Source organism: Strigops habroptila, chromosome Z (assembly GCF_004027225.2).
Source record: "Strigops habroptila isolate Jane chromosome Z, bStrHab1.2.pri, whole genome shotgun sequence".
NCBI lineage: Eukaryota > Metazoa > Chordata > Aves > Psittaciformes > Psittacidae > Strigops > Strigops habroptila.
In genome coordinates this window covers 81,104,118-81,130,179 of record NC_044302.2, presented here as the reverse complement: position 1 = coordinate 81,130,179, position 26,062 = coordinate 81,104,118, and the positions used below count along the sequence as shown (strand labels likewise).

Sequence of the window (26,062 nt, the reverse complement as noted above, 5' to 3'; positions counted from 1 at the left end):
AAGGTTTTGATAGTGGAGGGGCTACAGGAGTGGCTTCTGTAAGAAGCTGCCAGAAGCTTCCCCCATGTCAAATTGAGCCAAGGTCAGCTGGCTCCAAGTCAGACCCACTACTGGTCAAGGCCAAAGCGGTGACAGAGGTAGCACCTCTGGGGCAACATAGGAAGTGGAAAAAGTTCCTGTGCAGGAGCAACTGCATCCAGAGAGAGGAGTGACAATATGTGCGAGAAACAGCTCTGCAGACACCAAGGTCAGTGCAGATGGAGGGGAGGGGATGCTCCAGTGCTAGAGCAGGGATTCCCCTACAGCCCATGGTGAGGCAGGCTGTGCCCCTGCAGCCCATGGAGGTCCATGGTGGAGCAGATCTCCACCTGCAGCCCATGGAGGACCCTATGCCACAGCAGGGGGATGCCCGAAGGAGGCTGTGACCCAGTGGGAAGCCTCTCCTAGAGCTGCTCCTGGCAGGACCTGTGGCCCTGTGGAGAGAGGAGCCCACACTGGAGCAGGTTTGCTGCGGGACTTGTGACCCCCCGGGGGACCCACCCTGGAGCAGCCTGTTCCTGAAGGATGCACCTCATGGAAGGGACCCACACTGGAGCAGTCTGTTCCTGAAGAACTGCAGCCTGTGGGAAGGACTGAGGAGTTCATGGAGGACCGGCTCCTGTGGGATGGACCCCACACTTGAGCAGGGGAAGAATGTGAGGAGCTGTCTTCCCGGGGAGGAAGGAGCAGCAGAGACAACGTGTGATTAACAGACCACAACCCCCATTCCTCATCCTCCGGCTGTGGGGGAGAGGATGTAGAACAAATCAGGAGTAAAGTTCAGGAAGAAGGGAGGGATGGGGAGAGGTATTTTAAGATTGGGTTTTATTTCTCATGACCCTACTCTGATCTGAGTGGTAATAAATTCAACGAATTTACCCAGGTCAAGCCTTTTTTGCCCATGATGGTAACTGGTGAATGATGTCTCCATCTCTCCCTGTCCTTATCTTGACCCATAAGCCTTTCATTATATGTCTCCCCCTGTCCAGCTGAGGAGGGGGAGTGATACAGGGACTTTGGTGGTCACCTGGCATCCGGCCAGGGTCAACCCACCACACCTCCAGAGGCAGGAAAGTGTAGCATCACTTGTGTTACACTGCAGACTAGCTATTACAGCCTTTCAGTTGAAAGGCCTGTATTTCCCAGGCATGTTTGAACCCACAGGCTCAAGAAAGCCTAAAGGAACCAAACTGTCCCACTTTCTTCATTAGTACTGAGTTAACAAATTATATAAAAAATAGGCAAAAATAAAAGCTTCAAAAATACATCAGGAAAATCCTTTCCAGCTGCTTTAAAAAATAGCAATAGGTCTCCATCCTAAAAAGATTACCCCCTACTTTTGAAGCCACAGGCGTATGCACAGGCTGGAGACTGGCAGGATTTGAGACTTTGAGTCAGTTACAGCATTTCCCACTGAAACTGCATGCAGCCCCTGGTTAGCACCCTAGCTGACTTGGATTCTGTGCTAAAGCACCTCTCTGCATGCACTGACAGGGAGCCTAAACTCAGCACTGAGAATTCTGGGATCAAGCATCTAAAATTCAGGGGTTACAAGATAAATCTCAAGCCACCCGAATCCTTTCTGGGATCTAATTTCAACCTGCCATGGCAGTTGATAGCTACAGTGATTAAATACTGGAATGATAGAATATAAATTATTTTTTTATTTGTTTTATACAGACAACTTGTATATAATCTCACAATAAATCATTTGCAACTCACGTCCAAGATAAAGTTTAAATCCTTTTAGCATTAACAGTGCACCATAAATGGCAGTATCCCCAAAAAAGTATCCAGGTAACAAAACCTACTTCTTGGAATTGTGCAACACAGAGGCAATAAAAACCTGACCCAAAATTTTGGGTGTTTGAATATCCCACAGATAGAACAAGCACAGAACAAATATCGCAAGCTTCTTTTCTGTTGTTAGTGAACATAATAGAAAACAGTACTTTTAAAGATAACATTGAACATCCTTAACTCCACATTTGCAGGTCTGTTGCATGCACCAATTCCTTAATAAATTTATACAGTACAAATGCAACTTGCATACAAATAGCTAGGTCCTTTGATTTCTATACATGTGTGACCCTAACAAGCTGCTTAAGCATGGAAAACAACATACTGGTTAATTCTACACAGACTGGAGTCGTGCCCAGCCATCACTGCCTGCCCCACTCTCAGCAGCTCAAAGAATGGCACGTATCTTTTTTCTTAGTTCCGGGCAACGTAACTGGTGCTATTAATAGAGAAACTTTAACCTTGAGTGGTTAAAATCAAACAATAACAAAAAAAAAAAAAACCCCACCAAAAAAAAAAAAACACCAACAGAAAATCTTTCTAGGCATGTATTTCAATAGATAATGGAAATGAAAGAAAGGAGACACAGTACAATCGTGCTAGGTGATACTTAGGCTTCAATCAAAAGTAATTTTTTTTTAAACTTACTTGACAACTAGGATTTTGGCCACTGAATGACAAGATTATTTTCCTGCCTAAACAGCCTAAGTTACCAATATCAAAATATATCCATAGATACATTGATTAGTAAGTACATTAGGCTACTTTGGTAAACAAGTCAGTAAGATTTTTTTGATCATTACACTATAAGACAGTTCAGATAATCTTCAAATCATTAGGTTTCCAACATTTAGAATAATATATTCAAGAGTACATCATGAAATGAATTAAGTTACCTTAGACAGTATATCCAAAAATCTATGATCTTCAAATGAAACGCCATACCTTGACAGATTAACATACAATCCTTTCTTTAAAGTTACATACTTTGTAAACAGACATAGCAATGTTTATGTATTAACTATATTAATAATAAGCTTGAGATTCTATAAACGATACTTAGTGAAGATTCACTCTTTTAATAAAATGCAGCTGACAGTCTCAGCAACTCACAACACTTAAGGTGAAGTAATTTTTTTCTCTCAGTGTTCAAAGTACTCAGTACTCGTCAAACACATTTTAGTTTTCCCAGTGAACATTGCTATTTTCAAGCATCTTCTAGAGATCATCTATCCACTGATTTCTTACAGAATAGACACGAACAAGCTGTTGCAAAATTGCCTTTTTTTTTTTTTTCTTTTAATCAGAGATCCCCACTGCTTTCCTCATCCCTCAAATTCTGAATCCCAAATAACTTATGGTAAAAATACAAATTCTGTTTTGGACGAAAACATACAAAATATACACCATGTAGTGTGTGCACCTAAACATCTCGATTGTCAAGCAGTTTCCACTTTGACATATACACTTTTTTGGTTTTACAGACAAGAGTTTGTTTCACTGATCTTTGCCGATCCCATTTTTTGCTGTCTTTGGTAGTCGTTTTCCCTTTGTGTAAGCGTGGTACCAGAAGTGGAGAAACAAGACCAAAAACATAGAGCCATACAGCCAGATAATAAACATGAAAATTGGATACTGGTATGGACAATCATCCATTAAGTAGATTTGTCCAATGTGGCCCGTAATCAAAATAAACTGGACCTGGAGGAAAAAGGTGAAGAAACAAAATATTTTTTAAAATAAATATCAACCTTACTACAGAAGCTTAAAGATATTCAGCACAACCTGCATACAGAGAAACAGAATGCCTTGGGGGAGGAGCTCTTTTTAAAATCAAGAGAGATGCACCTGTAAAGCCCCTCTTGCAAATGTTACTCCACTGAAAAACACTTCCATAGAGCAAAGAAAGAGAAGTCCTGAGACAAACTGAATTATTAGCAGCACTGAGAAACCCATACTAGGAGAATGGGAGTCTGCTCTGGCCAGTTCTGAGAAGAAAGGAGGCGGGAGATAGTGTTTGACTAGTGGAGAATGGGAGACTTTTTCTTTAGAAAAATTAGCCAGAAAAAAACCAACCAACCAACCAACACCAAAAGGCAACCATTACAGGATTGAAGAACATGAATTCCCACCTTGCCCACATACTAGCATGTGGCACAAAGTTCTTCAGGTCCCAAAGAACAATTTAATGGACGATTACAAAAAAAAGTTTCCACATGAACTCCAAGTTGATAATCCACTGGTAGTTTTTCCAAGACAAAAAGAGTTTAAGTTATAAATATTCAAGCTAAATTGTTCAGTTATACATGGTTACATGAACTATTCTGTTAACACCAGACCTGGTGCAAGCAGGCAGCCATGGCTGCTTCTCCCTGCTCCTTTCCCTCCTCCATCAGCATCCTTGCTCAGGCCAAACTGATTGTCTAGCCAGAAACTGAATTCTGAATTTTGAAAATTCAGCTATCAAAAAGGCCAGGCATGAAAACGCACCCAGCGTGGTAACTTCCTGAAAGTGATCTAAGGGTCATAAAACAATTACTGTAATTACTGCAAGAGAGGGTTTTAATGCTCTGAGTTAGAGAGAAGTAAATTCTCTAAACACACATTTTCTATGAAAGAACAGACATGAAATTCTGAAGAAATACTTCTTTTTCCCTTTTGTTACTACTAGCCCCATGTATTCTGTACATCAGTTTTGTTTCCTTGGTGTAAACTACATTCTAATCATTTTCATACAGGCAATGAGTTTTGTAAATATATTTACCAAGTACTGCATACCTGAAAAGCTCATGTATCTAAATCTGTGATTATAGTGAATGAAGTCAGCAGATATAAGTATATAACTGAGGAGAGCTCACCTTTGTTTCACTCAAAACATGGATAAAGCCTGTACCAACTGTAAGCTACATACATAAACATAACTAAAGTACAAGTGTATTGCATTAATTCTGTGTTAGCTACAATCAGCTTTGATTATATCAAGCAAGTTACTCACAAGTTGCATAGTGGTCATGTATTTTTTCCACCACAAATATTTATAATACGCTGGTCCCAAAGAACAGATTCCATAGTAAGTGTACATGACAACATGGACAATACAGTTCAGCAGTGCATGAAATGTTCCCAAACCACCTGTCGAAAAAACAAACATAGTAGCAGTATTATTGCATCAGGTATTTAAAAAGCCACCTCAGGCCCTACTAGTTTGTTTTGGGGTAGAAAAACCATGTACAGCAAACCTTACAGGCTTTGATTAACCCACAAGCTATTTTACCTGAATTCGGTTGACACCAATTCTGAGCATTTCCAAAGCAGCAAGAAAACCTAGGTGATCGAATTATCTGTAAAGCGTTTTAGTGGAATTTTTTGTTCTTTTGGCTCACTCTTTAAATTGTTTTTTATTAAAACATATACGTAATGGAGATTCAGAGAATATAGTAGAAACAGCGTTCCTCCTGTTTTACACCTCTTTGCTAGACATCACAATGAACTTTGCAGAGCTCTAGAGCATAACTAACAATGCTTTCCCCAGCGCAGATTTCCAGATTCCCAGGGAAAGAATCACAATTTCACATAGTAAGCTTTTGGAATCATGACCTAAGTGAGGATCTCATAAATCCATCATCCACCTCAAAAGCATACTTAGAGCAAAAAGGAAATTTAAGACCAAGTAGCCCATTTATAGCGAACTCATGACTGAAACGGTTAAGATACAAGCTTTTCACAAAACAAGTAAAGAAATACTTTTCTTTTTCCATTGGATCAACTATGGAGTTAGATGATCCTGCTCAAAATCGTGGTATTTTAATGAATACAAGAAATTATAGGTAACAATGATCCAATAAGTGGCAGACAGCAAGGTATTTTTAAGAGAAATATGAACATGAAAATACTGAGCATGAGGAAGAAAGCAAGCTGACAGAAAAGCACACATTTAGTGTGTGTGGGGGGGGAAACAACCCGATTTTCCATTAAGTACCATTCAAGTTAAAAATAAAACATCTTTTGTGATTTTAGTAGCTCATACTAATCTTCCAGCTTGATAGATCATAACTCCTCCTGCTGTGATTGCAAACTTTCTTTGAAACTTAGCTATTTGTATTTTTAAAAATAATTCGAGTGTTCTTACAGTTCAAATATACATACTTTTTTTGGCTTGCACAGTGAATATTCCAAAGAAAAAATAAATAGTTAAAGCAGAACAAAAAGAAAGAACACCTAATTAACAGTACAAAAATATGCCACAAAAAGCAGCACCATACATAAGCACATACAATTCCCTGTTTGCGTTAGATGACAGGAAAAAAAAAAAATAAAATCTAAATATCCAATCGGTTTTTTACCAGGTTGAAAATTGACCAATGCCTCCATTTAGAAGGACAAATAGTGATGAAACTGAATACAAGGTAATCATCAGCAGGACTGAAATCCTTGGAAAGAAAATTAAGGCACCAAACAGAACAATATTTAGAAAGATTAGTGTAAAGATAAGCAATACAGCTGTAGGAACAAACACAGCTCTGTGTATATATGAAGGACTATTATTAGCAGAGGACAAAACAGTTCTTGCACACTTTGCTGAAAGTATTTGTCAAATTATCACATGGGAAATTTGAATCTGATGCCAAATCAGAAGCCTGTAGCTGGTATACTGATCTGATGTCCAGATGAAGTATGGATAAAGATTTATAGAGTTAATCACCTATAAATGGAAACTTTTCAAGGTTGAAGAGGAGGGACTGTTAGTTGCTTGGGGGTTTTTGCATATCTACAAACACACTGAACTGTATGCTGAGAAAGCTATTCACAATTTCATCATTAATGAATTGAAATACCAGTTACTCAGCAACATTTGATAAAGACATGATCAAAACACCAGCTTCCTATTAACAAAAACTCAATAAATACGGCAGAAATATATTCTTCTACACACGAGAAAAATCTGCACACTGGACATGTTTAGAAGAGTCCATCTACAAATTCTATGGACTGCTTAGAGATGTTATTTTTGTATTCATAACAGATTAGATTTAATACGCAATGGTTCTCAGCCATTTTCTGGGGGGAAAAAAACCACCTAAAACCAACCAAAACCAACCATGCCAGAGAACATGAGTGAAGAAACATACAAAAAACCCAATTTCTCAGTGGCAACTCTAAAAAAACACCCCTTGCCCTCATAGACATGGATTACTAAATGACTGTGCATTTCTCCACTCAGTGTTTATGAGGGTATTCTCACAGCAACCTTTATTTATTAATGGCGCACACTAATAATACAGCGTAGGAAGATATATGCACAGACACACAAAGCAGGAAAGGAGAAAGTGAAGGTAAGGTGGGAGTGGACAAAGACTTTCAATTCAGTACAATTCAAGTAAGTTTCTGTAATAAGTAAGATCCAGAAAAAAGTTTCTGTGGTTTTGTGAAAGCCAAAGTACAGGATGTAAATATACCCCAATTACACTACCTGATGCCAGTAAAAATAGCTACAAAGGGGAACAAATGGCTTTGAAGTAATTTCAACAGTTATCTGCCTCATACGGTCCCTTAGCACTTCTGATTTTGTGGTCATATCTCTGCATATATAAAGTTCTCTTCTGTGCCCTTCACATCCCTAAGAGAAACCAACACTGAACAAAATGCTGTCAAATAGGAAAAATGAGTATTCCCCCCTCCCCCCATTTAAATAATTATGGCGATCTCATTAAATACTGCAGGCACCTAAATTTAAAAACACCGATGTTTGCAATATTTTTTTTCTCTGGCACAGTTAACTTTTACTACCAGAAGATATGTACAACTTCAACTCTCTCTCCACTACCTGCAGCAAATTTGACTCCAAACCACCAGGTCCATGGCATGATGGAATGATGAAAGACATGCAGGAATGTAACTTGGTTGCTTTTCTTACGCAGCACAAAAAAAATCTGAAACAGATTTTTAATGAACAGAATGTTACAGTAGATAATCAAGCCAAACATACTTATAGAAAACTATGCATTAGTGCTAGTTGCTCACTACTATACATTTAACAATTCTTCACAGTTAGTCTTGGGAGAAGAAGGGAAACTGAGGCTCAGGAGATGCAGACTAGTTTTCAAAAATAATTAAACCAGTTTGTAAAATCCACCTGTGACATCTTAAAAGCCAGAGCAACATTTGAAAGCAAATGTCCAAGGTTCAGCCATCACTTACGTGTGCAACAGACAGCATGGACTTGCTTGGATTGAGAAGTATCTAGACGCATTAGATTTTAAGTCCCCTGAGCTACTAATGCAAGGCCATTTGGGAAAATTAGCCAAAGGCCTAGCAACAGACAGAGACAGTAGAAAATATCTAATTAGAAAAATAGCACTTTTTTATGAACACTGACTTAGGTATCCTTGGAAAAAAGCGAAGTTGAATTGAATATATGTACGTATTCTAAGTTTATATTGATGGGCCACATTTTAAAGGACAGACATTGAGGGAAGTGTAAAAGGAAGACAGAGCAAGAAAACTGTCAGAAGTCAGGTCATGCAACGGGTAGTATCAGATGGCAAGCAAATAAACATAGAAGAAAAGTCTGGTGTGCTAGGGAAAACATTTGGGAACAGCTGACTTAAATACAGCTGAGAAATTATTTTTGCAATAAATCCAAAAAGCTGCTGAGAAAAAAGTACCTGATCGAGCAGCTTCAAACAAAACAAATTTAAAAAAAAAAAAATATTCAGGCCCAGGACTAATTAAAAAGGAGCAGTCTAACCAGCAGGCAGTAAAGTAAAGGTAAATAGAGGACTAAACTTGTCAGGCTTTTCCAGTTTTAGCATTCCTGGCCCTTCCATTACCATTCCATTTGGCTCAGTCAGTGAGATCTTCCAGCGCTGAATCATGAGTATTTGCAGATGAAAGTTAGACAGCTACCTTTGCTCACAGGGTGTATGACATCCTAACTCCTCAAGAGCCAGCTCCTGAATCACCACTGCTGTGCCCCGCACAAACGAAATCACAGCCGATTCCAACCCTCTGAAGCTGGTTTGAGAATAGCTACGCCAACCCTATTAGGTGTTGGTCTCAGCAACAGGGGAAGGCAGATGTTTGCTGGTGGCAAGTGAGGTCTGCAGGCTGCTCCAATGCATTGCTGCTCAGACTTTAAAAACAGGTGAGAGCGCCAGCCTGACATCAAACACATCTGTAGTCATGACCTCCAAGACATACACAGGAATTTAGAGTGGGTATGTATGGCAAATTTATGCTGCATTCAGAGCTGCTGATGCAAATATTCTGAATGTGGACGATAAAATCAGAAGATGGAAAAGATTCACCATGATTAGCTGTTCTTTTATCTGCAGTGTTGAGACAAGCACTGCCATAGCGCAACAGGTTAGTATACTCGACTGTTAAACAGATGAGTTACTGGGGCTTCCTAAGTTTTTAAAGGTGTGTTCCATTATTAACATTTTTCCTGACAATCAATAAATGACAGTGTAATGGGACAATAAGATGAGAAGAGATAATACGGGTAAACACCTTGATAGTATTCCAATAATTGAAGATTGAAGTGCTAAATAAAAATCAATTTATGCCCCTCAGTCCCCACCAGCACCTGTTTTTCTACTGTGAAAACGAAACATCAATACTTCTTTTATTAGGCTACAAATACTTACAGTGTCCAATAATTCAATGAACTTGGAAAAGTAGTAAAGCCAGCAAGTTCGTACCATCTGCAAAGGTAAAAGCCAGGAACTGTCAAATCATAATAGTCATAAATAAAACTAAGCAGCTGCATGAAAAAGCAAAGGAAAGTATATAAAGAAAAGTAGTGGGACAAGTAAGCAGTGTCACAAGGTATGCATTAAATATTTAAATATACAGTTTGTTTTTTCTTTAAAAACACAAAACATTTAATCCTGAAGGAATTTTAAAACCAGGAAGAACAAGCCAACAAATACATTGCCTTTTTCTTTCCACCAAACAATCAACCCCTCCAGTTAACTCACATGCTCCACGTTATGCAAGAGGCCATTTCCATTTAGTGCATTCAGTTGTACAAAAAACATTTCTAAAAATAAAGTCAGTGTAGCATAACAATTAAGTTTTGTGTTTGGCAACTTACTCTCAGAGCTGTAGGTGACCTCGAGTAGTCAACGATATCGCACCGGAACGAGTACCCTGTGGCCCAGCCTGACATAAGAAACTGGAGCAAAGAAAAGCGGAAAGGGAAAAAATTTAGAAAATTTCATTAATTTAGGATTAGTTTTACAATCACTAAGCAGGAGGAGAAAACAATACTAAAAACTTGTTGAATTAGCAGCAATGTCAACCACCTACCTCTGTGTGGGCTAGTGACCCACTGATCCTTTGCTATTGCAAATTAATGAATTTCTAATTCCAGGACCACACCTATAGACAAGAACTTTCTTCCTACACCCATAATTTCAGCATTAGTAACCGAAGAGGAGAAACAGCTGCATCTCAAAACCAATACTAAAAAAGCAACTTACTGCATAAATCAGACCACAAAAACAAATCAAACATTTTGATAGTTTCTGAAAATATCACAGCCAACTATCTTAATACCAAAAAGAAACCAGCACAGCAATTTAATACTGTAAGAAAACCAGCATAACAGAAAAACACGGCTTAATTGAAGACAAGGAACAAGTCAGCATGCACTCTATATTTTGTATCATAGTTTCTAAAATTTTACTTAGTTAAACAGCATCATTCATTTAGTCTTTCACTGATATGATCAATGAGAAGCTAGGTTTTACAGCCGAGAGCATATGCATGACCAGAAGGACTGTCTGTAACAAATAAAATCTTTTCTCTTGGAATATATTAAAGCTCAGTATCCACTAGGACTACTGTATCTTCTATCTGTTTATAAAATATTTCTCATCCATTGATCATCATCATCCACTCATGCATGATAGGAGGTCAGCTCTCTTAACAAATGGAGGGGTTTAGTCCATTTAACTTCCTAATAAGAACCAGTTGCTTAAATAAAACAAGACTTGAAACACCACCCAGGCAGCACAATACTAAAGCACCCACCAAATGGCTTAATTCCAAAGAGAGAAAGAATCAGCTTTTTGCTGAGCACCAGACAATAGCAGAAATTCAATCTGTTAACACTCTATCCATGCATTCTTTCACAAAATCGTAATATGGAAGTCTTTACAGCAGACTAATCGAATTCTGTGTCAGTACCACACACTAACAGAACTTTAACATTATTTTTTGTTTCTGAGGGTTATACCAAAACCAACCTGGCACCAAACCACAAAAGGAAGTTCAGTGATTTTTCAAAACGAAGTCTAAAGAGCGAACATGTACATCTTGCCTACCAGTTTCCCCACAACAGCCATGACACAAAGCAGCTGCTGCACTGCCTTTAGAGTGCTGTTAAAAGAAATGTCATGCAGTTCACTGTTAGATCATGATGAAATTTATGCAAACTGAGCTAACAGAAAGGTATTCTGCCAATTTGGTGCAATAATCTGACAACTTTTCATTACTAGTTTGAACAAACCTGTAATAGCCATATTGCCCTATTTAACACAAAGAGGGTCAGTACTAGCATAGTGATGCTTCACCAAAGAAATGTGTAAGACTATCATCCATGCTACTGCTAAATAGCTGCACTTTAAAAACCAACCAACCAAAAAAATGCCAACCAAAAAAAAAAAAAAAAAAACCCCAACCAAAATACCAACCAACAACCAGCCAAAAAAACAACCAACAAAAAAAATAAACCCCCAAAAGCCATGCACAAGCACCAAAACAAACGAACACAACCAACCACCAAAAAAACCCATCCCAACAAAGCAAAAAAACTCAACAGTCGTTAGCTATTTTAAGGCTTAAGGTTGCAAATTAAAGATTCTACCTAATGTGTAGCTTCAGTCTATACCAAGGATTTTTAGGTCATTCAACCCATAACACTATACAACTCATCAGGCTTTCCAAAGTCTAACATTTTGCTTGAGCTATGAACTACAGCAAAATCTCAACATTCCTTTTGAGAAAAAAGCATCTGCTATATTTGGGGTAGGGAAAAATTAATGCTAAAGACTTTTTCATGGTTTGAGTTTTGGGGAGAGGGGTGTTTTTCTTTTGGTTGGTTTTTTTTTTCTGCTTGTTTGTTTTGGTGGGGTTTTTGGATTTTTCCTTTTTTTTTGGGGGGGGTGTTAGAGTCTTTGGTTTGGTTGTTTTGTTTTGTTTTTTAAGATGAAGATTAGATTTTGTTAACTTCTGTTATTTAAAAGGCAGATCCATCTGAAGATTATTTGATAGTAAACATACTCTATACAGTGCTTGAAAAATCAGGGTTGATTATTATGTGGTAGGACAGAAACAGTTACAACAGACTAAGGAAAACATTAGTCTGCTTTACCTGCTACAGCCCAAGGAAATTAAATGTTATGAGAATTTTTAATTTTGTAAATTACATATAATGACACGAGATATTTTACAATCTTTCCTTCTAGGTATGACTTACTCCCTTTTTTCAAGTACCATCTGAACTAGTCTAGTATAACTGCTCAGAGGAATATAATTACAACAATCAGAATAATAGCTTTTTGAGAATTGCAGAGTGGGGATTTTATTAATAAATTTAAGAGAAGTTAGTAGTTAGCAACACAAAACATATAAGTACATTACAAATAAAGGTAGTACTTACTTCGTAAGTCATATACAGAGAGAGGGCTACCACACTAAAATTATAAAACACCATTATCTGCCTCAGTTCAAAAGGTTTTTTATTTTCCATGATTCTGGGTCCCAAAGAAGTGACAAAATAAATGTAGGTTCCAACGATAAAGGTTGTTGGAAAAGGTGAAGACATGAGTGGCCAGCCTTCCAGCCTTGGATCTAGAGGAGGGGAGGAAGAAAATAAAAAATACAAATTGGATTCTTTCCAGTACTTACTAAATCCTAAAACAGCTACAGAAAGGTACTTAATTCTTCATGGTTTAGGTTTTACTGTCACTGATTATGTTTCAGAGTCCATTCATCTCAAATCCATACTGACTGGATAAGAAGATTTAGCACTTGTAGGATTCAACACTTTTCTGCATCAATTCTTCACACACAATGAACAGGAGACACAGAATCATGAGTGGCACAACTTTCTGTCTAGGGCTCTCCATAAAAAGTCTGTGCTTTCCCACATGAATGGGGCTTAGACGGCAGCACAGGAAGGCAGTACACAAGCAGATCACTGAGACTGCCTTTCCATGTGAGATTTCCTTCTTCTAGAAAAGTATGAACCTCATTTCACGGGTTTAAGTCACAGACAGGGAGTAGCCCCACTTTTCAAGATCCTTGAGCTTTATAAGCAGTATGACATTAAAAATAGTAAGGAAGAGGATTTTAAAGTTAGAAGACCTTCTGTCCCATAAGCTGGTGTTCATAGCTTCGTACTAGAGACTGTATGCCTATTCAGTCCAGACACATCATCACTTTACAGCACCATAAAACAAATGCTTTCATATTACAAGCCTGCAAACAGCAAAAATGTTGCCAGCTCCTGTCCAGTTATCACAGACAGAAGTGTTGCAGTGTCCCCCTCCTATGCACACCCTGCTCCATCTCCCTGCAGCTGAGGCTGGCAGGCACTCCCTGAGCTTCACCATGACTCCAATGCATCCTTCTATGGTCCATCGCTGGGTCCCAGCTCATCAAAGACTTCCACATTTCCTCATAAGCAGGAGAACTGATATGAGCTTCATGTACTTTTTTTTAATATATAGTTTTAATTTTTAAAAATGGACTTTTGGAATATAAATTTCTGAATTACCTCAAACTCAATGAATCATAGAATCGTTTGGGTTGGAAGGGACCTTCAAAGGTCATTTGGTCCAACCCCCAATGACTCAGTAAACTGCTGCTTTTATGATTTGTAGCTGTATTTGGGGGGTGAAATTGTACCACTGCAATTTTGTTAAGTGCTTAATTCATGGCCAAATGTCTGAAGTCTGTGATTTTTCCACCCGCAGCATTCAAGCAACATATCACCCAAGATACCTTCTGATTTTGTTTACGGCCACTGGAAATTTTAAAACAGGTTGAGGGTGAAAGCAACGCTGATAACGCTGCTCACAGCCTGTCATGTGCCCAGTGATATTGCCCACAGACCAACAAGGATTGTGAAACACATCACTAGGTTCCTGTATGTGTTGAATTGCAAGAGAATCACCAGCTCTTCACAAATGACTGCTTTTTCTGCATCCAACCCTTGCACTGGTACTACCAAAATTTTCCCACTGGTCTTCCCAGCTTGATCCTGAAGAAACAACATCCCACCACTAACAGTATGCCAGGAAAAGCCAAATACAACACTGGTAGGTAGGGAGACAAGGAACTCAAAATTCTGAAGTCATGTACACTGCAGCAGAAATGCTGCATCACCCAGCTCCATCCCAATCCACTTCACCCCGCGAGTCATATTGATAAAATTCCCTTCTCACTTGTATGCTGTGGTTCTGCAGAACAGGACAAACGGTTCTCAGCTATACTGGAAAAGATAAATTTGTAATTTTATTGATCAAACCTTAACTGCTTCTCAGGCTTTCCCCAGGAATTAGCTAATCCCTGTCACTATGTGCCTACCACAGTGAGGAACATGCCTCTGCTACTGTGACAGATAGGTCTTAACCCCAGACTTGAGATCATCTTCATAATTTTTTGGCAAGTATGCAGAACTACAGAACAACAACATTAAAGCAAAGTTTAATATCTCTTACCAGCTGCAATAAGAGACTAACATTCTTTTTCAAAACAGAACTGTGTCAGAATTAATTACTTTGAGGATTAATTTTGAGATACTGTGACTTAGCAAGGTTTTTATTTCTTTCACTTTGCAAAAGCAAAATACCACACACCTAGCTCAACTAACTGAAAAACACCATTGTTTGGTAATGAAAAAGAGTTAAACCTTTGCACTCAGAAGCACAGAAAAAATTTAAATTATACAGTTCAGGTAAGCCAGAAATTATTATGGAAGAACCGCTGTCTACACTTTATTCAGTCTAAGGTTAAACCCATAAACTTGATGGGTTTTGAGTTTTTTATTTTTTAAAATGCACAAAGCAGTCTGTTCTTCATACTTCAAAATGTCAATAGGTAACTTGGCAATTCTTAGAAACACTTACAGGAAGACAAAGCTACTTTAAGTTGATAAACAGTATACCTGGAATAGCTACACATTGCTATTCAGAATTATTGGAAGTTAATAAGTTTTAGATTTAAATGACTCACCGGCATCTTTAATCCATTCATCATACAGTAGCACAGCCTTTGATGTCAGATTGCTAAAGGCCATTTTCACTTGATTAAGATTTTATGATGCTGCCTGCAGGAAAACAAACCAAAACAGAAATACGGATTTTATCATATTTTTTTTTATTAATAAAGGTCAATAAAGTGTTTTGGAAAGGATATTCAGAAAACAGAAAGGAAAAACTATAGAGAGGGCCAACAGAGCACCATATGTGAAATACAGATCAGGGAGCGTTTACTGACCACATCACACCATGCTTAGGGCTAAATTATAACTGAGCTGTTATGCACAACAATATGACTTTGTAATCTCTACACACCAAACAAGATGCTTCCATGCTATAAAGTGTTATTTCAAGAAACCATGCTGTGGTTAACCATTACAGTTAAGGGGTAAATATAAATAAAGAGCAGCTGCTTAAATTAAGTTTTATTACCATCTCAGCTTAACAGTCCAAGTCACTGTTATGTGATGAAGTTCAGCTTTCCAACATTTACTGTTGAAAATTTTAATTTTCTAACCAAGAAGTATTTCTAAGGTAGGTAGGAAGGAAGAAAGGTGCCAATATGTCTGCCAATACTCCTTTTAAATACAATAATTAGCTATGCTACAATTTGCATGCAAATCACACCCTGATGAATCAACTGTTTCCACACCAGGATCATGAAGTGTCATAGTACCACTGGTAATATCATTAACTCACAAGAATTATCCAGCACATCCGGTTTGCATGCAGCACCACCCACATATGTAAAACTTTTCAGAGAAGTATGTTTATATGAATGCTGATTTTTCCTCCAAAACCAAGTACTCATCAGCCCTGCCCTTGCCTCATTCTGCCTAGAAAATACTTCTCAAAAATCCCAACACATTTGAAGTGTGTCTCTCCTATTCCTACCCAAGACCTCACTTCACCATATGATTTCCCTCTATACCCCTGTGCAATTCTCACACTATTTATTAACACCTTTGTTAGTCCAGGCTGTAGCACACCTTGATAACCAGCTCCTTTCCTCAGGCTGCCCGTCTGCATCTCCTCCAGGCTAAGGCAGCTGGAGGTCTGGAGAACCAGTTCTGCCCTCATGATGGTAACGCATCTCTCCTCGTATCTCCCCACTATCATCTTCTTATTTATCCTTACCTTAACACTCCTGAAAAATAGTTTCACCCTTATCTCCACTTCTATAAGCACCCTCCTATTCACTGCCACTTCACAGGAGTTTTTAGGTGCCTCAAAGCACACAACACCCACTCTTCATCACAAGATGCAACACAGACAAGCTTGCCTTCATTAGAGTTCATCTGACCTACCTTTTCCCAGTTCTCACTTTGCCACCCACCAGTTCTCCTGCTTGCACCTCTGTCGTGTGTGTCTGATGAACATCTGAAACCACCATCAATTTTGTGCTCAGAAAATATTCCCTCGGCTAGTCTGTTTAAAGTTCACATTTTTCAGAAATACCATTCTCCAGCATCAGCATTCCCCAACTTGATGTCAATGCCTTTATGCTGACCACTTTCACATGCCCTATGTTTATATTACAATGTTTGCTGCAAAGCTCTATATTTATGAAGGTGCTGACAAAATCAGAAGCAGCATGGGATATCCTCTTCCTTTTCTAATGGGAACTTAAGTGGCCCTCTTCCTTTTGGCACTAGCAATCACATGAGAGGAAAGATTTTACGGTTAGACACAAATTAAAAATATCCCTGCCATTATGCCCCATAAACCAAATTATAAATTACATCAAGCGTATGTAAAACCAATCCTGTTTTATACACAAGTATTTCAGACTGCCCAACTACGACAGCCAGGCATCTCAGCTGTAACTGGTGCTGGGCGAAGTGTTAAATAATCTGTACTTTGTAAATACTTATTTTAAAAATTACATTGATTTAAATGAGTTACCTTTAAAATCCAGTATTCTTCCCATTTCAGTCTCATGAGAAAGGTCTATCAAGAGACAAGGCATGGCAAATAGAAGATACCTTGTTCAGCAGTTAGGACAATATTCTACCAAAGTCTACAGACACCTTGTGCACAGCATGGCTCAATATTTATTAAATATATTCACTGAATACCAATATCACATCATATTTAATCAATTCTTCAATAAGAAAAATAGTTCACTGATTTCACTGCCAGACAGTTTTCCCACTCTCATCTGATGATGTTACTGGAACTCAGTCAGACCAGCTAGCTCAACACACTGATGAAAACCTAAACGAAACAAGTAACCTACCGCTTCAAAACATGCTCTCAAAAATCCAGAAAATTCTGTGTTGCTGTGGGCTCAGAAAGAATTGCCATTTATTATGAGCTTGGGGGCGTTGACTGACTTTTTCTCCCTTTCACAGTGCAAACCTCTCATCCTGAAAACTGCAACCTCACAAATGCACAATTCTTTACATTTATCACTTGACTTGTCAACATCACTTTAATTTTGCATTAGGAGTCAGACAAATGTTCTGCCAGTGTTTAAATAGCAACTCTTATGACTGCAAGGCATTGGGACCAAATGCAAGCTTTTTATCTGGAACCAGACTATTTCCAACAGATTGCTTCTGTTCCTAGTAGAAAGGCAGCAGATGAAAATAGCAAATTCTCATGTTTCCCAGCCCCTGCCATGCTGATGGAGAGGCATTTGTCCCACCTCCCCTGACCCCACCATTTGCAGTTCTTCCCCCTTTAAAACATTTCACAAGAGCTAAAACATCCTTTAAGGCTCTCAGACTTCAAAGTTTCTTTTCTGTTCATAACCAAGCAAGGAAGGTACAGCTCCACAGTAGATGCTAAGCTTGTTCTAGAAGCTTCTCCAGTTTAGTTACTATCCTTGAAAGAAGGATGTACCAGTCAGAAAGCAGCCACAACCTTAACACAAATACATACTGACTGATCAATTACCCTGAATCTGAAGGTAAACAAAGCACAATAAGTTCAAACCAATTATATTAAGAGCAATGTCTGTGAGAAAAACAGTGCTGTTCAGAACTTTTCTACAGTTAAAAGATTTATTTAAAATCAACTTTCATATATAACACTATTACGTTGCTCTCAATGTGTTTTACAATTCTACTTATTTTTTTAATTAGATACATAGTTTTCCTTTGGAAGCCCATTTCTATGAACAAATGTTTCCATTAATGTTAGGTTTTCAGGATTCTTTGTTAACTACCTACAAGTAGAGTTGATGGCAGTGTGGGAAGTATTTTGTCTTATTCTGTTACACTTCATTCACAAATTCATACGTACTGAAAATAACACATTCAAGGCTTAAAAAAACCCCATGTGCCACACACAAAACAAACAGTTAGCTTGTGCTTCAACATAAAACCCAAAGCGTTTTTGAAAGACTGCTTTTTTACAGTACAACATATTGTTAAGAAGTAATGTGATAACACTTTGACCATAATGCAAGCTTCCATAATACTTGGCAGTTTTGAAATCTACAGAACTTATCCTCTAAATGTAAGATTGGAAATATTTGGCCTGTAGGGATAAATACCTGGGGGCAGAGAAGGACACTTGTTAAATAGACAGCTTTACTTCTTCATTATGTAAATTCACCTAAACGTTAATCATTTGTATATCCACAGTTTAGTCAGGAAAATATATATTTAGTTTTCATACATGTTAATGTACTTACAGAATTAGCACATCAGCACTTTTATTTCCAATATTCCACTTTCTGCTTGTAACAAAATTAAAAAATGCAACTAAAATGCACTAACAGTAGGGAATTTTCTTTTTAAAATAAAGTGTTTAGAAACTTCACTCTCTCAGAATTAGGAAAGTCACAATAGCAGACTCATTTTCAAAATTAGGTTATTTTAAATGACATATTGGAAGCAATTTACATAAACTTAAAAAAATGCAGTCATGAAAGTTCAATCTGCCTAGCTTGAAAAGTTCTTTAGAACACAGAGGCAGTCCTCTCAAGCACACGCATTTGGAAAACAAGCACTGAAATCACCCCAAAAGCACATGCAATGTACTCAGCTCTCAAAGAAATAAGGGCTTTTTTTCTTTTCTATATTTTTATTTTCAAATGCCAGTGCAATTCATATTGTTCACCTAGGTTCAAGCCAGCTGTACTAACATAATTTCTGAAGGCATCTTTAAACAAATGTATCCTTACCATTGTAAAAATAAGGAATGTAAGTGAGGCAAGGGAGGGAAATGTCGATGTTAAAAGAGCAAAGTAATTTGCTGGCCTCTGGTTCCCTGCAGCTCAGCAGACAGCTGAAAGAGACCACTAACTGCAGTTAAGGCATTCAACTTGCCAGAACCAATTTCAAGTGGGACCATTACCTTTACTGGAGAGGCAAAGGTAGAAGATAAGATCATTTACACTAGCCAAAAATGCCACAAATACCACACCAAACCATATGAGAGTGTCTCATGATGACAAGTAGTAGGTAACAAGTTGCTGGAAGTGCTCAAGTTCAGTTAGCACAAAACTATTGGTGATTCTTGTAATGGGAATTACTGGTATGCCTCAAACATTCCTTATTTTTAAATGAGAACATGAAATTTCTCACATTCCTTTGCTTAACCCACACAACAGATATTTGCCATTCTTGATGCTCACTTATTCCCCCTACATATTTTTTAAACATTAAAACAGATACCAAGATTTGCTTTTAAATAGTAATTTTACAAGTGTTTTATGTTGCTGGCTACTGAACAAAACAAGCAAACAAAGGAACTTGAGAGAAAACCTAATAAAATGAAACAACCTAATGTAAGCTCTGTCACTTCAGAAAACAAATTTTAAAACTCATGGGGAACTTAAAGTTAAGAATCTGCATTAGAACTTGCAAAGCTAATTATTAGAAAGACAAACAAGCTACTTTTACAGGGATCCCTGTCTGACAATACAGTTCAAACTTCAGTGGAATAATTTTCACCCAAGGCAGACCCCAAAAGCAAAGGTTCTGGAGAACTACTCCCATGGCAAGCAGGTAGTGATGGGAGAACCCTCCACCCCAGAGAGCCCACTGGAAGATGGGGAGAGTCTGCAGAAAGCATTGACCCACACAGGTCTGATTTCAAAATGATAGCTTAAGAAATGACAGTAATACTGGCTTACATATTCAGGCACAGTTATGAAACTTCCATGTTTCAGAATCACTTGGCATACTGTTGTTAATTCTGCTCTTGAAGTTCAGAAGGTAATTAAATCAAGACATTTCACAGATGGTATCGTAAGCTTTACCTGGGAAATACCAGCTCTGCCCTTCGTATTTCCCAAGGCTGTGTGCTTACATAATTGCAGCTACTCTAACTACATTACTCCCATATGCCATATGGCAAACAAATACAAACTGCCTATTACATTAGACAGGCTACTCACCTATCTTCTGCAAGAAAGTTTTATACTTAGCCGGATGTTTCCTGTTAGGGATTTCCCTCAGAGAAGTTTCTACCATCTTCCCCATCCTTTATGCCTTCTCTTAACTACCCTTTTGAAAGATTTGTCTCACAGGCAAGTAAGTTGGCTATATCCTGCTCAGCATTATGTGGCCTTTTCTTCTTTGATAATATTGCTGGTAAACACTGTTGTTCCTGTCAGACGACAGTTCTGCCCACATAAGTGAAAACAGACAGGCAAGGCGACCCTCTGCAGCAAAGCTACTTCGAGAAACCTCCAAATTTTGAGAGCGGTATTAGTTGTTACCTTGTCTAAATTTCAAACTTTGTCTTTGAAGCCAGTCCATTTTAAAACACAAATCCTAACTCCCCAGAATGCATCAACAATCTCTGCATGTACATTTTAGACTAGACATTGGGGAGAGAATGTCAAATTTTAAAACAAATATAAATTCCTTTTTTAAAAAAGCAGACATCCTAAAAACAGATTAAAGAGTTTTAAAAACTATATTAGAACATCTACCTGTAAAATTACCTACTGGCAGTATTCAATAATAGATCTAATACTTAACATCTGTGTAGTCACCCTTACTGAATTATTTACACAGTATCTCTTTAATGCTTTGCTGTTTAAACTAGCATCAAATCTGTCATTCACCTGTGTGAATCATCTGTAAGCAGCAGAACTAGTGAAAACACGTTTCATTTCAATCACACTTCCGATTGGTTTTCTGCCAGACTAATGGATTTCCCATTCTGATCCTGCATAAAATAAAGCCCAGTTTGTATTTCCTTCCACACCTGCCTATAAGTTGTTGAAAGAACTGATACTGTAGACTTCATAGCAAAGCTGAACACTGGCAACAGGCACAAAAAAGCTGCTTCCTGTGGCAAATCTTTCAGGAGCACAGCCCCATTTTGTGCCCAATGCCCAGCCAGAATCATAAGGGCATTTTCCTGGTCTACATACACTGATCAATCACCAGCAATAGCTGAATGGGGAAGCTCCAGTGTGCAGTCCCACAACATCATTGTTGTCAGGTCTGGCAGCTGCAGGATAAGTCACAGCAGCTGAAAGCTTAGTCTTTTGGAAAAATAAGCAATTTTTAAGCCAACTTGCACCCAAAAGCATTGAGGCGCATGCAAAGAAAACATTGAGGTAAAAGAACTGCAATGCTGTGGGCAAGTAGGAAGGTGAGAGTAGCAATTGTGTCTTAGATCCCTTTAAGCTGATAGTGAAATCATGTAGGGAGGACACAGGATTATCATGTCCAGTCCTGCATACTCATAGACAATCATGTACTAGGTCTGTCAAAGTTCACACCCTGCACCACAATAAGTCATCACTCTGTCCATCACAAGCCACATGGGACACTCTACAACATGAGAGCCACAGCCACAAAAATTACATTGTGCTACAGCAAGGCAGAAAAAGATCTGACATCACCAATGTCTTAAATGCATCACCAGGGGTTGCAGTGATGCACACAAAAATGATCTTAGAGACTCATGTCCCACATCACCTAGAAAGACATCAAGCCCAAACAGTTCCTGCAATCATAGCCTGAAAGGAAGTTTCTTTCCAAGTTTGAACCCAGTTCAAGACCTGAACACAAATTATCAGTTTAACTCAAATATTGGAAAGACTCAGGGCAGGCCCCTGAAAAGATTCCTGGTTTCAGCTGGGAAGTGAACACCATGAACTTAAGTGTATCTTCCTCAGTTTTCTCTCCCCCACCATGTTCCCAATGTTTCAGAGGAAGGCAAAAACATAAGCAGGGGGAAAAAGCTCCTTGAATTTTAACTTATTACCAGTGCTCCCCTGTCTTTACAAAAACTCCTTACTTCAGCATTTGCATGTCAGCCATCCTGCAGCCAACTAGTCTCACCTGCCTACTCGTCTGCTGCAGTGAGTGGATCCTGCACCCAGCCTAGGGCAGAAGCATTTCTTGCTGGTCCCACAGTGCATGACTTCCACTCCTTTGATTCCTGCTCAGTGACGCCAGCTCAGGAAGTGAGCCCTGTGGCACATATCACATGACAACTTTCACCTACGAGTCAAAAAAGGTTCACCTAGGATGTAATTATTTTTATTAATGCAACTTCCACTAGCTACTGATATATCATTACCCTTATCAAAGGCCTTTGGGAAAGTATTGATTTAGAAATTAGTCATATCCGATCCAGGTTAATCATCTCCTTACCCAAAGGTCTTGAATAGATTCTACTTTTCCCTACTTGTTTATTATGTAACTAGAAAACTTTTTGCAGCATTTCAATCTTTCTTTCAAGACCAGATCAATTGAGCTTCGGGCCATTTTAAATCAGTTTTCACAAAATGAGAAGCAGGGGCTAGACAGCAGTAACACAATCTAGTATTTTCAGCGTGCTACATTGTCATGCTAACTCATATATCTAGTACTCCCAACTCACTCCTACATGCCAGCATCTTTGTAAAAAGCTGAGCTTTTCCCCTTCTGGGTTTTTTGTCCTCTACAGTAGAGACAGTTCTAATAACTATATGTAAGACTTATTTACAGCTATGGTGTTTCTAAAGTGCATACACATCACTAGTAACAAAGCAAACCAGAATATAAAGCTCTGTACTGAACTAGAGGATAAGGAGTGGTATACATCTGCTTTGCAATGATAGCACAGTCTAGATTTTTAAGACACAATTTATAGGTAAGCTCTAAAAAGGCAGAGGGAGTACAAGTGCTGATGAAATACTTTGAATGAAAGGGATCAACGATGGCTGATAACATCAAAAGTTTGTGTTTTGTAAGATCAAAAATGAAGGGGCATCCACAAACTAGAACTAATGACATTTAATTTCTCACTGTGGTGGTGAAGATTGCTTGGTTTTAGTACACACTGTAGTTATTTGAATGTTTTGGTAAGACTCTTCAGCTTTCTACAAGACAGGTAAGAGCATTTTTGTGTCAGTTATCAACACCTTCCCAGTACAGCCGACAAAGGGCAGGCCACAAGCATTCTCATATCAGTTATCAATACCTTCCCAGTACACCTGGCAAAGGGCAGGCCGCAAGCTAAACAGACTCAGCTAACGTTGCCAAGATTTTGATCAATTTAAAGCTCTGCCTCTTTACCCCTGCCCGCTACCATTACCCAAAGTCTGTACCATTGTTGAACCTCTGGGTAGGATGGCTTAGAATTGACTCTGGTTATTAGTACTATTGTTTGTGTCTATCTATCTGCCTGATTAAGGTTACTCATGTCAAAATACAAAGGGACATGAGTGAGACTGTCCCTTTCCTTCAGCAGCAAGCTGAGTCACTGAGTTGGCTTTGTTATCTATCCTCATTAACAGTTAAGAATTAATGCATATGACAACTGCATATGAGAAACTCATACATCCCACTAATTACAGTACAAGCAGTTCACTACCAAAGCCCTGTAAAGAACTTAGTTTGTGTTTACCCATCACTTAACAGAACAATGACATAAATTGCCACTAAAAAAAACCACAGTGGGGGGCACTCCATGGAAGCTAAACAAAAAGAGCTAGACTTCACCTTCCAGAAGAGAATCCTTAAAACAAATGGGAACAAGACTTGTTACACAGGTTACATCTTGATAATCTATACCAATGGAACAAACCACACAAGCCTCATTTCCAAAGATACCTTGTAACCAAGTAATCGATGGAAAATACCCAAAGCTATTCAGCACTGGAGAAAAATAGATACAGAAAAATTAGACCATAAATATCCACCTGTGGCAGACAAAGAGAGACGTTGCTGTCTTTTGTAACAGGAAAACACAGCAGAAAGGAGTTTCATAGGAAGGGGAGATAAAAAATACATAATTACCTTTAGAACAGAATACCTTCAGAAAGAACGGGTGAGCAAGTAAAATGGAAAAAATTCACTATTACCAAAAAAAGAAGTATTTTTCTCCCATCTTGCCTACACACTTGCCTATACACTCAACTCAGCTACTGTCACTGTAGCTACCATGACAAAGTGACATTGCAAAGTCAAAGTCATTTTATGGAACTTTTATTGCACCAGCTGTAATCTTGCTGGGTTCAGATTATTGGTAGGTAGTAACGCTGGTAACACCAGAGTGGAGTTCCAACATACTATTTTGTTCACTTTTTAATGCAGCAATTTACAAAAGCTGAATTGCTCCCACGCTGCTCTTTTATGCTGACGCGGACTGATTTCCTTTACCATTGTTTCCCACTGCCTTGTACTTGCTCTACCTACCCACCCTCTGGGTCCTAGGCTGATATCCTAAGCAGCAAAATAACGCACTCCTTCTGCTCTGATTTTGCTTGCGATGCATTAAGCAGGCATAAATTTTAAAGGCAGCTGACACCCCACTTTTCTTTAAGCTACCATGCAGCACAGCGGACATGCTGTTGAACACTGTAAACATCAGGAACTGCATCCTCCCTAGGAGACTCTTCCAAAACAAAGCTGGAACCAGCTGTGCCGACACCTTCTGCAATGACCCACACAGTGCAACCGTGAACTTTGGGAAGCTTGACACAGGCAACGGCTGTACAGAGGGGAGATGGCAGAGCTTTAGGGTGATAAAAGCCATTTTAAAGGAAATCTCTGCAAAGTGTTTTTAAACTAAAGTCTCGGAACACTCACCCCACCCAAGGAAGCGTGCTGACAGTATCAGAAAAAAAGCTGCTGCTCCCAAGTTCACTCTTGGCACATTAACTACTGTTGCGAATATGCTTTTTGGAGTGCTCCAGGAAGCTACTACACTGCCACATCCTAAATCTTTCCAGTCCAATCCTAAATCTTTCCAGTACAGCTGCAGTTGGAGGTTCCAAATCACTGAAGGGTATATGCAATGAGATATAAAGGCCTTAGGTTTGGGGAGTTTTTGTTGTTGTTTAAATCAACATTCTTCAGCACGATGAAAAGTTCAGTTAATCACTACAAAACATACTCATATGAGTATCAGTGTCAGGCAACCCACGAAAGTACGTCATACTGTTGTTTGGAGACTCAGGCCTCTCAGCCAGAACAACTAAACACAGCAGTAAGAACATGAACAGACTTCAAATTTCTCTTGACACTCCTGTTTTTTCTCCTGCATTCCAAAGATGATCTCCTCTTAAAAAAAGAGAAATAATCAGTTTATACTTGACCAGAGTTACAGCAGAATTGAAATACAGGTTTAGAAATCGAGGTGAGGTGGGAAAGCCTGATATTTTCCAGTAAGTGCTAGTTGTACTCTGTACTCAGGGGAGGAATCACAGAGGAATGGAGGACAGACAGCAAAGAGACATCTGAATGTTAGGGACAGTGGGAGGAAATGACCCTGCAGACTCATCCTGTAGTCAAAGCCATTTGTCAAGGTTGCATTCTGCTTATACTTTGAGTCCAGGGATGAATGCATGGAAATTAGTGTCTTACAAAATCCCATTTGATTCTATCTGAAATTTGAGTAAGCTTTTGGGTAGCTGTCTTGGATGCTGTTTACACTACTTCATGGTCAGTAACTTTCCACAGCACTTTCCCCTTTTGAGGTGACTGCACCCCTTGGAGGGTGATCCAGTTTGACAGAGGCTGGGAGCACAGTGAGAACATAAG

The 26,062-nt window shown here is 38.7% G+C and overlaps 2 protein-coding genes across 3 annotated transcripts in view; both read right to left on the bottom strand.

The window, feature by feature from the left end:
• Positions 1 to 1,686: 1,686 nt before the first annotated feature.
• Positions 1,687 to 26,062, bottom strand: part of ELOVL7 (ELOVL fatty acid elongase 7) — a 57,493-nt gene continuing 33,117 nt past the window's right edge. For both annotated transcript variants that reach the window (XM_030470892.1, XM_030470893.1), the window contains 7 exons: positions 15,088 to 15,181; positions 12,509 to 12,699; positions 9,938 to 10,018; positions 9,489 to 9,545; positions 7,664 to 7,769; positions 4,835 to 4,971; positions 1,687 to 3,540 (listed from right to left, as the gene is read on the bottom strand). In XM_030470892.1, coding sequence (XP_030326752.1) covers positions 3,337 to 3,540; positions 4,835 to 4,971; positions 7,664 to 7,769; positions 9,489 to 9,545; positions 9,938 to 10,018; positions 12,509 to 12,699; positions 15,088 to 15,151 — 840 coding nt within the window. In that variant the 5' untranslated portion in view covers positions 15,152 to 15,181 and the 3' untranslated portion in view covers positions 1,687 to 3,336. The remainder of the gene's footprint in view (positions 3,541 to 4,834; positions 4,972 to 7,663; positions 7,770 to 9,488; positions 9,546 to 9,937; positions 10,019 to 12,508; positions 12,700 to 15,087; positions 15,182 to 26,062) is intronic.
• Positions 3,159 to 26,062, bottom strand: part of ERCC8 (ERCC excision repair 8, CSA ubiquitin ligase complex subunit) — an 89,440-nt gene continuing 66,536 nt past the window's right edge. The window contains exons 11-17 of the transcript XR_003989263.1: positions 15,088 to 15,181; positions 12,509 to 12,699; positions 9,938 to 10,018; positions 9,489 to 9,545; positions 7,664 to 7,769; positions 4,835 to 4,971; positions 3,159 to 3,540 (exon numbers count right to left, since the gene is read on the bottom strand). The gene's annotated coding sequence lies outside the window, so the exon portion shown is untranslated. The remainder of the gene's footprint in view (positions 3,541 to 4,834; positions 4,972 to 7,663; positions 7,770 to 9,488; positions 9,546 to 9,937; positions 10,019 to 12,508; positions 12,700 to 15,087; positions 15,182 to 26,062) is intronic.